Here is a 16,802-nt window from a genome sequence, read left to right as displayed (position 1 = left end):
TACAATTAGTCATCAGTGCCCTCAGAGAAGGATAATTTGAGTAGGAAGTGTAATTTAAACGGTTTCTGTGTCAATTAAAATGAGAGAGACTTACTGGCTACCTGAACAGTCTTCCTTTGTGGTCATTGGGGACAAAATTCGCAGGGCAACATCAATCTTCAGTTATCAGGCTCAGAAGATTGATAGATTTTCCTGTGGAGTAGGAACTTTGGGGGACCGACCTACCTTGTGTAGGCAAAGTGGGGCAATCAACTTCCTAGTGTCCTGTTTATTCACAGTTTGGACAGGATCCTGGCAGCAGTTGAGGTGAAGGGCAGTTTTTCACCCAGTGGCTGACTTTGCCACATTTAAAGCAAGCTCCAAGTGGAGTTCTGTGCCTATCCATCTTCTTTGGAGGAGGTTAGGGGTGCTGCCAGTAGCTTGCATGTCTGTCTTTCTCTATTACAAAACCTTTTTTTTAATTAAACATTTTAAATGCTATATTTAGTAAACTCTGAAGAGTTTGAGGACCATTATCTATTAAGTGTACCTGGACTAGACAAACTTTGTAGTTACTTATTTCAAAGACTTAACATTGAAAACTATATATTAAATGAAGTTTATTTATGTAATTAATCATGACTATAAGTATAGTTATAAACATATTAAAGAATATGATCATGAGGTAACTATATATTTTAATTATTAACAATTAACAATTCTAACAATTTATACCACAGGAAATGTCAGGTCGGGAAAGGGTTAATGTGAGAAAGTGGCAGAAGTAAGCAGGTTTTATCACAAGGCCATAAATTGTATTGTAGCTTGGTTATGAACAGTGGAGAACTCGGCTTTAGGAAGGGAGGGGGATCATGGCTGAAAGGAGAGGGCTTTTTGGAGTGAGGAGTAAGGGAGAGGCTATTGGAACAGTGCAGCTGGGACAAGTGGTGGAAGAGGCAGGGGGAGGAAGTTTGTTGGGGGTTACAGTATCCTTATACAGGCCTAGGAAACCTCTAGTTCTTTCAGGAGGAAGCTGAGGGATCAGGGGGACATTGCAGAGGCCCAGAGGCCCTAAGGGAGTCTCTGTGGCCCGGACTTGGGCCTAAGGAAACTGCAGTTCCTGGAGGGAGGGGAGTGACCTGTTGTTAAGGAGTGTTGGAGAGTCTGATGAGCTCAGGCAGGATGGAAGGAAGTGGGAACTTCAGCACCTGTGGGCACAGGGGACTATAGCAGCTGCTGAAGTTCTGGCCTGAGGAGCATGACCTAGGAAGCTGTGGGCTTGAGCCAGGCTCTGCAGCACTTTGGGCTGGATTGAGCAGAGGAAGTGGGGGAGGGGAAGCGGGAGCCAAGGACTTCGAGGCTGGTCTGTCTGGCCTTGGTGAACTCTATGTGGATGGAGGAGTAGGGAGGGTGGCCGATGGAGATTGTTGGAAAGGCAACTGACGATGGAGGGTGGGGAGACTGGCTGCGTGGGCAGCACAGCAGCTAGTGGGCACAGCATGCCTGACAGTCAGTATTCCTGTAGTGCACAGAGGCCTAAATAGGACGTTTAAGGTTTACAGTGCTATTTGGAAAAATTCAGAAAGTAGAGGAGCCACACACAGGGCTTGGAACAGACAGGAAAGAAAGAGAGATGTAAAGGATCTCTTTCCATTTTCCTGTGCATTCACAAAAGTTGTAAAGATCCTGAATAACGTTAGGATCCAGAAAGCTTTTGTGTGTGGGTAGGTGGGGCACATCATTTATACTGATAGTCTAGTGGATATAGAGGCCAAGCCTGTGTACTATAATATATACTTATATAGCTTAGGAGATTTGATGTCTGAGTGTTGTAGCTTTTTGAGATTCCAGAAGTGACATCAAAAAGGGAGTCAGCTGGAATGGAGGAGGTAGAACCCATTACTGTTGGTGCTAGTGGGCCCAATGTTGAGATAACAGGCATCCCTGTGTATCTCAAGAAGCCGAGGAATGATCTTTGGGACGGAGGGGGTCGTCACCCAGGCTCCAATCACTAAGAGAGTAATCCCAGTAGGTCCAGACCCCAGTGGGTCTGGGAATCTAGGACCTGTCAACAGGATTTTTCAGAGGTGGAGAGGGCGCCAGATTCCAGTAGTGTGAACACCAAGAGTGGAAGGGGAAGTTCCCTACCAAATCAGACCAGATGGAATGTGCCTAACTAGCTGCCAGTCCGTGGGAGTCCACCAAAACCAGCAAAGGTCATGGTGGGGTGCAGTGTCCCAATTCCAGAGGACAGAGTGGAAAGAGCAGACACTGGATGATGGTCACCTGATAACCTGCAGACTGTTTAAGACAGCCAGGGTAGGGGAATTACCAGTCAGCTACTGTTGGATGAGGAATCAGGCTCCAGGAGGACTGGAACATGGGAAAAAGGGTTGGGGGTTTACTGGTTTATTGGAGTCACAGGACCAATGAGTGGGACCCACACACAGCGGGGGCTTCCTCCCAGACCCTGGATTAGACACAAACCACACCCAAACACGTGTTTTCACAGAGAGATCCTTTATTAAGCAGAGAAGACAAGTTCAAGTGGCTGCTCTCTGACTCAGGCAGAAAAATAGCAGCAAATGGCCTTGCAGGAGTCATTTTAAGAGGAGGAGACAGGGAGGTCTGTGTTAGAATGGGCTCGGATGAGGTGGTAAAGGAGATAGGGATGAGGAAGAGGAAGGGATAAGGGGAAAAGGGACAGGGGGAAAAAGGACAAAGGACTGCTTCTGGATAGAGAGGAGACAGATGTGGCAAATAGCAGTCTATAAAGGTAAGGGGGAACCCTATGTTAGGATGAGGTGTTCAATTTTACATATTAATTAGATGAGCCAAAGGGGGCTTCTGATTGCTGGACTTTGGTAGTCAGCCTCAGGAGGAGGAAGTGGTCAAATAAGGAAGTAGGCCTTGGTACAAGCTTTAGGAATGTAATCTAATGGTTTTTAGCAAGACAGAGGGAATGGGGGAGAAGGGCAAGGCCGGCCAGAGCCACATGCTCAAGTGGGCTGGTGTCCCTTCACATATAGTCTTAGTCATTTGGGAGTCAGGTAAGGCATGTATAGATAGACAGTACCTAGAAAGAAAATCCTTGTTGCTTAAAGTATGCAGCTTCCTCCTCTCTATCTCGTCTCTTCTCCTCCATAAGTCCCACATATCAAATAACAGAGATAATCTGTATTAACAAACCATTTTCTTCAAATAAAAATTCTCCTGTGATGTTTACAAGCATTCAGGGCTACATAGTTTTAAAGTAACATTTCTTCCCATTTACAATTTATAGAAAGTGAAAAATATATTCTATAGTAGAAAATTTTCTTTGGGTATTCAAGACTCTGGGTTCCATCTTTAGCACAGTTACAACAAAACCCTTTCAAAAGTATGTTGTCTTTTGTAATCCATAAAGACTCTGTAAGGTAGATCATCATTCCAATTTTACTGATAAAGAAAATTGAGTCTCTTAGATTGAATGATTCTTCCAAGGTCAATATTTAGTAGAGAGCTGATTCTGGACCAGTACCTAGGTTTGTACACTATTGTCCTTATTGAATAAGTATTTAAAATATAAGAGACTTAATTACTTGTTATTTAACTAACTTACTTGGTGGTATCCCCTTTGAAAGAATCACTTAGTAGGGCTGATAGTTAAACGTGGATAGTATAGCCATAACTATGGGAAGAGAAAGAGAATAAATTAGCTTCACCAAGTTGTTTTACTCATTTTGAAATTTTTACTGATGATAATCTATTATCTTCAGAGTCGTGTCCCTATCATTAATGACTATATTCTTCAGTAACTGTTTAAACGTCTCAAGGTACCAAAATAAGCTTTTATTGGATTTCATGTGATTTCTTATACATATTGTGGAGTTTATTCAAGCCCTGAATATGACCTAAAGTTCCAAAGGGATTATTTACAGTTGGCCATGCTCTTTTGCCTCTTGTTTTTACAGAGTGGAGAGGATAACCATACAACATCTTCACCTTCATCTCAAGACACAGTAAAAAAGAGATCAGCTTTTGAAGATCTCACTAATGTGAGTGTGCTAATCTCATTCTTTTCTGTAGTTTTACATAAGCCTTAGATATTCTTTGCCTTGAAGTGATCTTTCCTGTTTACTAGCAGACCTTGACTCTCGGGGAATGTTGACAGCAGAATTTATTTAGAGTCACAGTGACACAATTTCACAAACTGTAGAGGCTCCTTTGACTGGAACATACCATTTGGGTCAATTATATGTTCTCTGGAGACAATAAACAGTGACTAGTATATGGAATTGTAAATAACTACAAAAATCATGGGAGATTTTATTTACCTAAAATCCAGAGATGGCTCTCTAGGCTTTAGAGTAATTGTAGCCCAGAGTAGCTTTATCAGTTCAAGCATTATGAGAGTTTTGGGCAAGACCATTTTTTCTTTTCTGTAGGATTGACCTCACCCATCACCTCTGTATCCCAGGATTTAAATTCTATAATTAGCTTAGTCATAGGGACAATCAAAACTACCTCTCATGTCTTATCAAACTACAGAGGAGAGGGCCTGTAGCCATTGACTGGTGGGGGCAGCCATCAAAACCCATCCCAGAGATCTGAGGAGGATAACTTACTGGAGTAATTGGGAAGTGTGGACCAAGTGGCCTCCATATCAATTAAAAATGAGTCTTGCCAACTATCTGAACAGTTAACATAGGCTCCTCCATGGTAATTTTGATGATTTGGTTGGGGGCTAAGGTCCCAGGGCATCATCAGTTTTCAGCCACTAGGTCTAGAAAACCTGAGAGGTTTTCCTGTGGAGGAGGAAATTGGGAGACAAAGAGGAACAGGTGACCTGCCAGTGTCCTGCCTGTCCACAGTTTGAGGAGGCTCCTGGTGTCGGGTGAGGTGAGGTGCAGTTCTTCATCTAGGGACTGGTGTTTCCACATTTGAACCAGGTCTTGGGTGAAGTCTGTTGGTGCCCCATCGTCTTTGGAATTGGCCTCAGGGCTGCTGCCTGAAGCAGTTATTTCTGTCTATCATGAGAAGCTTTGGGGGCCTTTCCTTCTCCTTCCTTTCATTAAACACCTTGAATGCCATGCTCAACAGATCTCTGAGGGGTTTGAGGGGGCGTTATCTACATTCAACAAACTTTAAATTTACTTTAAACTTGTTTTGAGTTACTTGCTTCAGGCTTAACTTTGACAATATATACAGAAGACTATGTAATGGGAGATAAAAATTGGTTTCTCCTTCCAAGCTTGTACCTGTAAATGAATTACATTTGTATTTAGCATGACTACAAACATGGTTTTGAGAACACTAAAGAATTTGATCATTTATAAGGTGATTGACCATTAAGACCATTTGTATATCTTAATTATCTTTAACAGTTTACAATAAGTTAGAAACTTTTATAAGATTATCTCTGTTAAGATTGAGCCTTAAAATTTATAACGTTTTAAATTGAAGATCCGTTAATATGAAAATAAACTTTAAGCCATAAATGCAGTCCATAGAGAGACTAGGAACCTCATTTCCCTGACCCTTTCATAGTGTAATTTTACAAAATAACACAATTTTTTATGACATAGTTTTTTCAAGTAGCTAACACCTAACAAAGTTAGCAAAGATAGAAATGGTTAGTAGTATGTCTTTAAATCAATTTCTGTTAAACTGAATAGACCATTATAGTCTTAGGGATTTATAAACCATAATGATCAAACATAAGTTGTTCTTAAATCCTATTTTTCATAAACTTTGTTCCTGGTTTTGTCCTCATGTGTTGTTTTCCACTTTAGGACAAAAATCATCATACAAAAATTCATCCTTAGCCAGGCGGTGGTGGTGCATACCTTTAACCCAGCACTCGGGAGGCAGATGCAGGTGAATCTCTGTGGATTCGAGGCTAGCCTGGTCTATAGAGCAAGATCCAGGACAGCCAGGGCTATACATAGAAACCCTGTCTTAAAAAAAAACAAAAAAACATCTTATGCAAAATATATTAGAGGCCTGATGTTGACCTCCTTAATGTAAGGAAAACAAACCATCTTGGAGGCCTGGCATTGCATTGCCTCCTTAGTCTAATATCAAAATCTATTTTCCTAAATAAGAGTGGAGTCCAAGTAACATCTGTGATATGGTGTAGCAAATTAAGATTACCTATACATAGATTGTTAACTATCAACCCTTTTTTTGTTTTAAGTTTTAAGCTACCTTTTCTCTGCTTGAGATTTTACAGATTTTTCCTTGAATCACACTCCCAGTGGTCTTACAAATCCCAAAACAAAGAAAGCTTACATTTCTGCAGAAGCTTCAAAGATATCTGTGACTTTGAATGGCAGAACATTTTTAAACAAAACCAAGAAAAGGGGAGTGGTATTCAGAGAGCTAAACATATGTGATTACATTTAGCCATATTAATTTTATACATAAATTACTCTTGATTAAAAAATTGAAATACCATGAGATAAACAAGAGTAACCTCTGTTGGAAATACTTTTTTTATTATTTTTTTTAGCTATTCTCAAGCATATAGTGTCTTTTTCCTGGACTGTCCTATTGTCCTTTTCCCTGTCACAGAGTCAGAGGGCATCCTGACCCAGGACAGAGGCCTTGGGGACAAATATGCTTGGTCTAAAGTTTCAGGCCAAATCCCATTCCCAGAGCCAGCTTTTCTGTGGAGGAAAACAGCGTGTGAAAATATTTCAATATTATCCATACCCCAAAGGCATTTGAATCTGTAAGTCTGAACCGAGTGATCAGAAGGAGAGAGGAGAGGGAAGCAAAGAAGACTTAGCAGTAAGGTATTTCAGACCCTCTGCTTGCTCCATGACAGAAATTGTCACAATCTGTGAGAATTTAGAAATCCAATGTGCCATTTTCTTGCCATTGAGACTGATTGTTAAGCTTGTGTTAAGTCCAAGCTGTATTTGCAGTAAAATAAGTCCGAAAAGGGAAAGAAATTTGAAAAGGCAGGCAAGAAGAGTTGAGGAGTCTAATTCTGAATGGGAAGATCCCATGGTTGGTAGAAGGAGGAAGGGAGACAGCCTTGAAGAAAGGGTGTCAGTAAAATCTCAGAAGCAGCATAAAGAAAAGGAGAGACTTGGAAAAGGGCCTGTAAATAGGAGTTCTACCCAAAGGAGAACCCCAATATCGTAGGAGTGGAGACATAGGGAGGGTGATATGGTAAGAGATAAGTGCCATAGGACAGTCTTAATCCAAGGACATCCCCTGGGGACTCAGAGACATGTCCATCATCATGTAGACAGGCATCCCTTGTTCATGTGATGGGACACCCAAAAGGGTATAGGGAAGCTGTGTACCAGTAAGGCTTGCTGAGTGAGCAAGAGAGAGAGGAGGGGGAGAGAGCAGAAAGTTACGAGAGGATACTGAGTAAAGGAGAAGGGATACATAGGTTGAGCAGGTAGAGGAGAAAAACATCTGAGGAGACTGGATTTTGGAGTCAAATGTGGGGGGTGGCAGAAGTCAGCAGAGGCAGTTAATATGTACCCAGGAGTGCCAAGTTGGCAGTTTAGTTTAGTTTAGCAGGCGGGAACAGGCTTTTAGGCCCATGTGTCTCTTTCCAGAGTCTGGCACCATGTGTAAGTGAAGGCACAGTAAAACTACTGAACTAGACTGCTCCATGGGTAGAAAGGCAATTTATTTGGGGAACCACACTGGTTTAGGCTGTCTCTTGAGGGCAGAAAACAGGAGGCAGCAGGGAAAACCTTGTCAGTTTTATGGGGGCAGATAGTTGTGGAAGGAGAGGGGAAGGCCAGAAAAGCCTGGGATTTAACATGGGATTTTGATCTGTTGTAGACTGCTTGTGTTAACTGGAAACTAGATGCCTTTGCCCTTGATAGTTGACCATTGGAGGAGGAAATGGGAAGTAATGGCTTTTCTTGACCAACAGAAACTCGATTCACAAGATTTCTGAGGAACGCTGAGTTTAAGTTTTTGTTTACCCAATAGCAACCCTTCTGTGGCATACCAGTAAGACTCTCGGTTGAGCAAATAAGAAAGAGAGATAGAACAGGCTGCTCTGAGACAATGCTGAGCAGGTGTGCAGGGACAAGTAGGCTGAGCAGGTGGAGGATAAAAACAGCTGAAGAGACTGACTCGAGATTTTGGAGTTGAATGTGGTGGGTAGCAGAAGCCAGCAGAGGCAAATGATTCATAGCCAGGCAGTTCAGCCTGAGTTGATCCCAGGCTGTCGTTTTGGACCTTATCAGTGGCACTGCCATTTTAGTGACATGCTTTGGACCTAACTTAGAATTCATGAGTTCACTGTCTAGGCATGCCAAAAACAATCACCTTTGAATAAGGTTAAGGTGTTAGGAAAAATCAAAAATAGTAGAGTGTTGGTAAGTTAATGTAAGAGCAGGACAAAGGTAGTAATTTTTCTTAGAAAATCATAATTGATACCTAATGAGGGCTTATGTCTTAGGTATTAGTCTATTAGTTTTCCTTTTATCAAGCCACTTCCTCTTGATATAACCCCGTATAATAGATACTAAAATCATCTCTACTTGACAGATGAGAACCAATGTTGGTTTTTAAGTCTATTTTACTTAGACTACAGCAAAGCCTGCTAAACTGTTTTTGCCCTCTACTGTAAAGGATTTTTGTGTCTGTCAAAATACTTCTATTAGACAATGTTTGACCCCTGAGGAATGATTATATGAATAAAGTTCTCTACTTTGGATCCCTGTTAATACAATTTCTTTTTTTTGTGCAGATTATAACATATATGCTAATTTTTGCATATTTCAGCTTTACAATATGCACACACATGCATATATGTATATATATGTATATATATATATATTTGCCTGCAATTTTATGTTAATTTCCCATCCTGTTCTAGGAATTTGGCTAAAATAAGGTAGATACATAAATTAGAAAAAAAAAAGTCTGTCTTAGTGTAACTTCCTTTAGTCCTTCTCATGGAGAATCCCTAACAGGATGTGTAGAATGGGACAGTGTAGTTGGTTTTTCTTACTCTTTTCTCCTTGGGGGCCCACCACCCAGCTTTCAAATAAATACATGGAAACTTATTTTTACTTATGAATACCTGGTCTTGGCTTGTTTCTAGCCAGCTTTTCTTAACTTATCCCATCTACCTTTTGCCTCTGGGCTTTTACTTTTCTCTATTCTATATAACTTCCTTCCTTCTTATTCCATAGCTGGCTGTGTGGGTAGGTGGCTGGCCCCTGGCATCCTGTCTCCTTCTCCTTTTTCACTTCTCCCCCTTCTCTCTCCTTCTATTTATTCTCTTTGCCTGGCAGCCCTGCCTGCCTATCCTTTCTCCTGCCTAGCTATTGGTCCTTCAGTTCTTTATTAGACCAATCAGGTGTTTTAGACAGGTACACTAACACAGCTTCACAGAGTTAAACAAATGCAGCATAAAAGAGTACAACATAGCTTTGCTTCATTAAACAGATATTTCACAGCATAAATGAATGCAACACATCTTCAACTAATATTCCATGGCAGGACGAGGTATTTTTGTGCATTTGGACTGCTATAAGAAACTATGAATAACTTATACAAACAATATAATTTAAAATTTTTTATTTATTTTTATGTGTATAGGTGTTTCACTTTCATGATTATGTGGTGCCTGCAGAGGCCAGAAGAAGTTGTCACATACCCTGCAATTGGAGTTACAGACAGTTATGAGCTGCCATGTAGATGCTGAGAATCTAACCCAGGTGCTCTGGAAGAGCAGCATGTGTTTTTACTCACTAATCCATCTCTCTCCAGCCCCAACATAACAAATTCTTTACTTACATTTTTCAAAGTCAGGAAATCTAAAATGAAGATACCAGTGGATTTGGTATTGGCTTGGGGGCCATTCCTCAAAAATGCTATTTTCTATGTCCTCATATAGCAGAAAGGCAAGAAAGTTCCCTAACGCATTGCATATAAGGGCACTAATCCCAGTCATGAGGTGAGATCATCAGGACATTTACTCAGCACTATAATGCAGCGGTTTCAAAGCAACTCTTCCATATTTATGTCACAAAACAATCTAATGAACAGTGTTTCAGATTTATTTGTTATATCCACTCCATGGAAATCCATCCTGACTGAGGATATATAGTCAAGTAATGTACTTATAAATTACTTAAATTAGTTGTTTCTTGTATTGTTTTTTAAATTTTCCTTTAATATGATTGTAATAATAGTATTTATTTGAAATATAATTAGGCTCACTTGAATGGTATAACTTTTAAATTGACTTTTTACTGACACCATTCATATTCATGATTTCTCCTACTGCTTAATAGAGTAGTCAGGATTAGTGTAGGGTGCATTCTTGACAGATGAATATTAAATAAATACCACTTGACAAAATAGGATGGTGGTATCATAAGTAGATTCGTGTTAGAGGTCTACCCTGAGTAGCTAATTGTCCTTTGCAAAACTAGACAGTGAAATTAGTCATATTTCCTGTGTCCTCTGTACATTTTAAGTTAAAACAAACTATCTTGTCGTTTATTCATGAGTCAGTATACCTGGCATGGAAATCAGAATTGTATCCTACATCTCTTGGGAACAATTATGGCTGCTATTTTTGTATGTACCAGTATTATTGTACTGATTGTTTAGTATAGCTCCCTCTGTGGATGGTTGGCTCAGTGCCATATATCTGTTATGAAATTTTTAGATTGTGACTCCTGGGAACATCCAAATAAACTGTCTAGGATAGAGAAGCTGTCATGACTTTCTTACAAGAACCATTTATTGGATGATATGTGATTCCCTTAATTTGCTGTCTTTTTTGTAGGGTTCTCAAAGTCAAATTGTCCAGTCGAAGAAGGAAGACAACACAGAGCTTAAGAGCCATGTTTCCAAGAGGACAAGCAAGGAAATGAGTGAAATTACTCATATAAAAACGTAAGAGAAGACTCAACTGGTGTTGTCTCATATGATAAAGGAGAGACTGTGACATCATTTTCTCTCTATTATGAATATTTTTAGTAATGTTTCTTTTACATATATGGGTGCCCTTGTATTTGGGGCATAAATGTTCAGAATTGAAACTTCATCTTGGTGGATCTTCCTGTGATGAGTATGTAATGTCCTTCTTGATCTCTTTTGATTGATTTTAGTTTGATTGTGTTGGATATTAGGATAGCTACACACCAGTTTGCTTCTTAAGTCCCTTTGACTAGAAAGTCTTTTCCCAGCCCTTTACTCTGAGGTAATGTCTGTTTCTGAAGTTGAGGTGTGTTTCTTCTTATAAGCAACAGAAGGATGGGTCCTGTTTTCGTATCCATTCTGTTAGCCTGTGTCTTTTTATAGGTGAATTAAGTCCATTGATATTAAGGGATATTAATGACCAGTGATTGTTCATTCCTGTTATCTTTTGGTGCTAGTGTTGTGTGTGTTTCTCTTCTTTCAGATTTACTGCTGTGGGTGTTTCTGAATTCCTTAGGTTGGAATTTTCCTTCTAGTGCTTTCTGTAAGGCTGGATTTGTGGATAGGTATTGGGAGGCCTTACCTTCTTGTGTGTGTGGGGGAAAGTGGGGGGTGGGTTGGGAGGGGGAGGGCGGGGGTGGGTAGAGGGAAGAAGGGGATATGTGATTCGTGTGCAAAATGAATGAAAATTTTTTCTTAAAAATAAATAAATAAATAAAAGAATCTTTTTAGTGGTGACTGGCACATTTCCTCTGGGTGCTAATGGAAGACCATCTGTGGTCTTTTTCCTTGGATTGTGGGTATTAGTGCACAAATTGAAAATGCTATCAACATTGCAGAATTGGACAAGATCATATATTTGATTTAGCCCCTGTTTGAGAAAGTCTATGTGGGGGAGCATGGAGTCAACCTAACTTTTCATGAAATCTCAGCAGCTAGCTAATAGCACACAAGTTTGCTTATCTAATTAGAAACTTTGGGAGATATTCCTCTTGCTACTGGAGGGAAATTGCTATCTCCTTGCACCCCAAACACGTGCCTTCCAGCTACTAGAGGTTCTACAAGTAAATTAGAAACAATAATTTACCCTTATAAAAACTTTTACTCAAAGAAGACTTAAAAGCTACTGTGAGGCCTTTCTACGTTCTCTTCTTAGTCTTTCTTATTTTGGCTAGTAATAAAAATTGATGAAACATATACAGCTCCACTCCTGACTTTACCCAATGTATGTTGCTGAGTTTACACTGCCAGCACAGACTTAATTATCAACTTTTTTTGTTTTGTTTTGTTTTGTTTTTTGAGACAGGGTTTCTCTGTGTAGCTTTGCGCCTTTCCTGGATCTCACTCTGTAGACCAGGCTGGCCTCAAACTCACAGAGATCCACCTTCCTCTGCCTCCCAAGTGCTGGGATTAAAGGTGTGCACCACCACCGCCCAGCTCAATTTTTCTTTGAGATTCGGGTTTTACTATTTTGAACTCATGATCTTCCCGCCTCAGCCTCCCATATGTTGGGATTGCAAGTTTGGGCCACCATGCCTGGCATATATTTATTGTATGTTACTTTACAGAAAATGTGTTGACTTTTTCCCATCAGAGTTATTTGTTCTTGCTCTCTCCTAAGTCTTCAGATGTGGTTGGGCATTTATAGTTACCATTTCACTGTTTTTAAATTTTATTTTTTAAGTAAACATATAAAGTAACGAGATTTACTATGGTTTCTTCATGCCTATGTGGCTGCATTTTATTTTAATTCATCAGCCTTACCCATGCCCCTCCTTTTTTTGTGCCCCATGTGTCTTTCAGGCTGCTTCCCTTCTTTCTCTAGCCAAAATGGTGTCCCCTTCTGCTTCCATGTCACATGTATTCTGTTACCCTTCCTTTCCTCCCTCTCCTTTAAGGGTTTCTCTTGATTCTAATTACTTCTTCAGGTACTGACCAATATATACTTAACTAAATTAGACAGGTGACTGTAACAGAGCTAAGTATAGCTTCTAATGAATAAGGTAAGAAGTTGGGAATTCCAGAAATTAACCAGCATGACCCACAGGGCACATTGCCATTTAGCCAGTAGAGAGAAATAAAACTAGAAGATTCACATTTATTCTTACTTAGTTTGTGGCTTAAATGGAATTCCTGGGGTGTGCATACATATTTGGCCTTAATTCACTATGGTAATTTCTCTTTTTAAAATCTTCTATTATTCTGACTTTAGCAGGAAACAAACATTCTTCTTTTTAGTCAGAGTTTAGTGGAATGGACCTAATAATGATACTAGAATGAGTAATACCTACAATTTGTTGAGGTATTACTCATATACCACAAACTCACATGGTATGAATCACATACCATTTTATGTCTTTTAATTTTTTATTTTAAGTAAAATATAATTACTTCATTCCCCCCTTCTCCTCCTCACCGTTTCCATGCCCCCATCCTTTCTCAAATTCATATCCTATTTTTCTTTGATTAGTATTGTTACATATATTCTGAGTCCATTTATTGTTCCTTATGTGTGTAGGATTTGAGGGCTGATCTCTTGGGTTTTGGATAACCAATGAGAGGGCTCATCTCTGAGAAAGACTAATTCTCCCTCTCTCTCAGCAGTTATTAATTACCTGCAGTCCTTTGCATAGGAGTGGGGCTTGTGATATTTCCCCTTCCACACTAACATGTCTGTTGGTGTTGTCAGTGTTCAGGTTTTGTTGAGGCAGCCACATTGGTTGAGATTTCATGGGCATAGCTTTCCTGTCATTTCTAGGAGACACATCCCACAGCAACTTTCCTGGTCCTCTGTCTCTTACAATCTTTCCATGGCTCCTCCCTCAACATTCCCCGAACCTTATGTGCAGGACTTGTCTTATAGATACATCAACTGGGGGTAGGCACCCCATGGTCATTTGATTTCTGCATCTTGACCATTTATGGTTGTCTCTGATGCTCTCCACCTGCTGCAAAGAGAAGCTTCTTAGATGAAAGGCGATGAGTACCCTTGTCTGTGGGATAAGGCTGTTTTAGAATGCAGTTAGGAATTATGCTGGTCTGGTGAAGCAGCAGTAGTGGGTTCCTCTCTAAATCCACAAGCTCAGTAGCTCTGGGAAGGTGGCAGACATTATTTTCTCATGCCTGGTTCTGTGTGTTTTTGTTGTTGTTAGATAATCTATGGCTCTTTAAGGGAGCGAGAAACATCATCAGCCTAAGTGGCATAACTTTAGGTAAATAAATATAAAATAATATGACTTCTCAAGGCTTTTGTAAATATCCTTAGTGGCATTTGTCTCTCCGTTTCCTTCTGTATTGATCTCCTTCCCCATTCCCAAACTCAAGGCCCCCCCTGGTTCTTTCATCTCTTTCATATAACCTGTGCCCTGATAGTCCCCTCTCTCACCTCGCCACCAATGGTCTGTTCTGCTTTCTGTGATTATTGTAGGTTATGTATCCACATCTGATGATGTGGAAGTATGAAGCACAGATGATAGAAAACATGAAGAATTTTTCTTTGTGGTCTGAGTTACCTCAAACAACATATTTTCCAGTTTTGCCCATTTACCTGCAAATTTCGTGTACCATCAGGTACATGTACCACATTTTTACTATTCATTTATCTGTTGAAAGACATTTAGGTTGTTTGTGTTTCCTACTTACTGTGATTAGAGGAACAACAAACATAACTGAGGAAGATCTGTACAGTAGGATGTTGAGTCCTTTGAGCAAAGAGTGGTATAACTGGATCATATGGTGCACTTATTCTTAGTTGTTTAAGGATTCTCCATACTGATTTCTAGATTGGCTTCTCTGGTTTGCATTTCTACCAATAATGAATGAGGGTTCCTCTTTCTCCATATCTTAGCCAGCATTGATGTTTATTTGTCTTAGCCTTTCTGACTACGGTGAGATGAAATCTCCAAGTTGTTTAGTTGTATTCCCCTAATTGCTACAGATGATGAACACTCTTGGAGATATTTCTTAGATACTTTTCTTTCTTCAATTTAGAACCCTTTGTTTGGATCCATAGCCTAGTTTCATTGACTTTTTTTTAGTTCTTTATGTATTCTGGATATTAATTGTCTGTCAAATGTATTGCTGGCAGAGATTTTCTACCATCCTGTTAACCTTGTCTTTTCTTGATTGATTGTTTCCTTAGCCATGCAAAAGCCTTAAGTTTTATGAAGTCCACTTGTCAATCATTAGCTTTAATTCCTTAGCAAATGTAGTCCTATTTAGAAAGTCCTTTCCTACTTCTATATCTTGTAAGGTACAGCCTATGTTTCTCGCAGTTTTAGTGTGTTTTAAGTTTCAAATTGAAGCCTTTGGTGTACTTGGGTCAAATTTTTGTGCAATGTAATAGATATAGATCCAATTTTATACTTCTGCATGTGGGCATCCAGTTTTCCCAGTGCTATTTTTTGAAGATGCTGTCTTTTGTTCAATGTATATTTTTGGCCTCTTTGTCTAATATCATATGGCTTTACTAATGTGTACTCATGTTTGGATTTTCTATTTTGTTCCACTGGTCTACGTTTCTGGTTTTTGTGCTGATACTGTACTATTTTTAGTACTATAGCTCTACAATAGATCTTCAAATCTGGGATGGTGATCCCACTGATTTTTGTGTAATAATATTGTGTCCTGAAATCTTACTTAACTTATCTATTAGTTATAACTGTTTTTGTATAGATTCCTTAATAATTTTGATTACTCCTTTCTAATAGAGATGCCTTTATTTAATTTTATGATCTAATTGCCTTAGCCAGAATGTTGGTAAATTGTAAAAAGTGCCAAGAATTGGTCATCCTTACTTTTTTTTGCTGATGTTAGGGGGAAGGCATTATTCTGACACTATTAAATATGACGTTAACTTTAGGGTTTTTATAGATGTCTGTTATCAGGTTCAAGAATCTCGTTTCCTTTTAAAATGTAGATTTGAGAATTTCATGCATCAGTGAACCTTATCTGCATCTCTTCTAGTCCTTCTCCCCTATCAAACTCCTCATGCAACACATCCTCTCAACCATCTCCTCTAGATTTCATGATCTCTTTGTCTGTCTGTCTGTCCACTGGTCCATCCATCTGTCCATCTATCTTCTGTCTGTCTGTGTATTGCCAGTCCATCTCTATGTCTTTCCACTGGTCAGTCTGTCTCTCCCTCTGTTTGTCTAGATAAACACACACACACACACACAACCATACACAAGCAACCTATTGATTCCAATTAGTGTTTGTTCTTTCTTTTTTCACATTTGTGCACGTAAGTATATGTGTGTGTATATGTTCATCCCAGGGATTAAACTCAGGTCATCTGGATGAGCACCAAGCACCTTCATCTGCTGAGCCGTCTTACCAGCCTGAGATGATCACTTCTATTTATAGTTTGATGAATGGTTTTTATTATGAAAAAGTATTGAATTTTGTCAAATGATTTTTATTGATCTATTGATAATAATCACATTGTTTTTATTCCATTAGTATGGTATAGTATTTGAGTTTTGGATGTTTAACTTGGCACTACTAGGGTCTCTACTTGAGTATGGTGGATCATCCTTTAAAAATGCATTTCTAGATTTGTTATTTTAGTATTTTGTTGGGGAATTTTGCATCTATATCCATAAGAGGTAATGCTTTATACTTTTCTTGTCCTGTGATACTGTTTTTCTTTTGGTATCATAATACTACTGCCCTTAAATTGTGAGTTAGAAACTATTTCCACCTTTCTTATTTCTTAAGAGAGTTTCTGAGGAACTGGTTTTAATATCTCTTTAAATTTTTGATAGAATTCACCAGTGAAGCCATCTGAGCCTGAACTCTTCTTTGTGGTTAGTTTATTCAGTTGCTAATTCAATTCCTTTACATGATACAATTCTAATTAAATTTTTATTTCTTCTTTAATGAGCTTTGGTAGTTTGTTACTTCTAAAATTTGTTCAT

The 16,802-nt window shown here is 39.2% G+C and overlaps 1 protein-coding gene across 1 annotated transcript in view; it reads left to right on the top strand.

Annotated features, from left to right (window-relative positions):
* The window catches only part of Ccnb3 (cyclin B3), a 44,695-nt gene that overhangs the window by 6,908 nt on the left and 20,985 nt on the right, over positions 1–16,802 (top strand). Inside the window, exons 2-3 of the mRNA XM_036174532.1 lie at positions 3,933–4,016; positions 10,748–10,857. Coding sequence (XP_036030425.1) covers positions 3,933–4,016; positions 10,748–10,857 — 194 coding nt within the window. The remainder of the gene's footprint in view (positions 1–3,932; positions 4,017–10,747; positions 10,858–16,802) is intronic.

The sequence above is a fragment of the Onychomys torridus genome, chromosome X, assembly GCF_903995425.1.
Source record: "Onychomys torridus chromosome X, mOncTor1.1, whole genome shotgun sequence".
Taxonomy (NCBI): Eukaryota; Metazoa; Chordata; class Mammalia; order Rodentia; family Cricetidae; genus Onychomys; species Onychomys torridus.
Note: the sequence above shows the minus strand (reverse complement) of the source record. Positions and strands in the feature narration are given on the sequence as shown.